Raw genomic sequence first — 1,168 nt, 5'->3', positions numbered from 1 at the left:
AAAAATTAGCGATGGAACTAATTTTGTTGCTAATCCGTAAGTAATATGATTCCTTCACTAATCTGTCACTAATTCTATTACTAAATAAAAATTCTTTCAGTAAATTCCGTCACTAATCAAATATTTTTTGGCAGTGATTGCCGCCAAGAAAGGCCCCCGGCCCTCCTTCCTCTTCGCTGCCAACACCTTCGTCTCTATCTTCCTCGTCATCTCCCTCACCTTCTCGTTTCTTGGCTCCCTCATGCATCCCACACTTGCACATAAGTTCGACTGGCCCCACCATTATCCCGTCCACTCCTTCCACCGCCGCGATCTCTACCACTTTCTCCACCGCCTTCTCTATCATTATCCCGTCCAATGGGAAGATGAGGCCATGAGGGCCGAGGTCAAGAACCTTCATAACCCAAACGTGGTTAACCTTAGGAATGCAAACAATGACGGGAGTGTTGGAGGAATTCAAGGCGTGGATGCACCGGAGGGTCTCCGAAATGCCGCCAAGGCCGTGCTCTAAGTCAATCATTATGAAGTCATAGCCAATCCAACCGGCTATTTCAGCCATTGTTGGGGAGAAACTCTGCAAGGACATGCCATATAGGCATTCCCCATTTTGAAGACGAGCTTTGAGGGACCTGGGTTTGGGTTGGTGGTTGTGGTTGTGGTCGCGGTGGTGGATGTTGCCGTTAGCAGTGGTATGAAGGTGGTTGACGGCGGTGTGGTTCATATTTTCCATCTAGAAGGAGAAGTGGCGCGAGAGGAAGATGAAGAGAGGGAAATTAAAAGAGCTCAAAGAAGAAGCTAATGAAGCTTAACATTTGGTAGACATAGAAGGGTGTTTATAGGGAAGAAAGCAAGCATAACAGCATGTGAATACATATTCAGCCCTGAAATATTATATTGAGTGTTAAAGGAAGGTGGAGAGAGAAGAAATTGCTGCATATAAAAAGACATGAAATAAATAACAAAAAAATTACTATGAAACTTAATTATCAATAAATTCTAATAACAATTAAGCAGTATAACAGATTGTTATTTTTTAACACTAAAACTATTTATCCTATGCTTCTCAACTATTAATGCACTTTTGGCTGACTAAAAATTAATCTCCACGCTTCCTTAGAACCTGTTGGTGATTCCCCAATAAATTAAGTAATCTCATGTATTTATAATA

General features: G+C 41.9%; 1 protein-coding gene across 1 annotated transcript; it reads right to left on the bottom strand.

Annotated features, from left to right (window-relative positions):
• Nucleotides 1-112: 112 nt before the first annotated feature.
• LOC114749907 (uncharacterized) lies at nucleotides 113-730 on the bottom strand. The gene has a single exon (XM_028938447.1). It carries the CDS (start codon nucleotides 728-730, stop codon nucleotides 113-115), a length of 618 nt encoding a protein of 205 aa, XP_028794280.1.
• Nucleotides 731-1,168: the final 438 nt, after the last annotated feature.

The sequence above is a fragment of the Neltuma alba genome, unplaced genomic scaffold (genome assembly GCF_004799145.2).
Source record: "Neltuma alba isolate B1F8T4 unplaced genomic scaffold, ASM479914v2 tig00006221_pilon, whole genome shotgun sequence".
Classification (NCBI taxonomy): domain Eukaryota; kingdom Viridiplantae; phylum Streptophyta; class Magnoliopsida; order Fabales; family Fabaceae; genus Neltuma; species Neltuma alba.
Note: the sequence above shows the minus strand (reverse complement) of the source record. Positions and strands in the feature narration are given on the sequence as shown.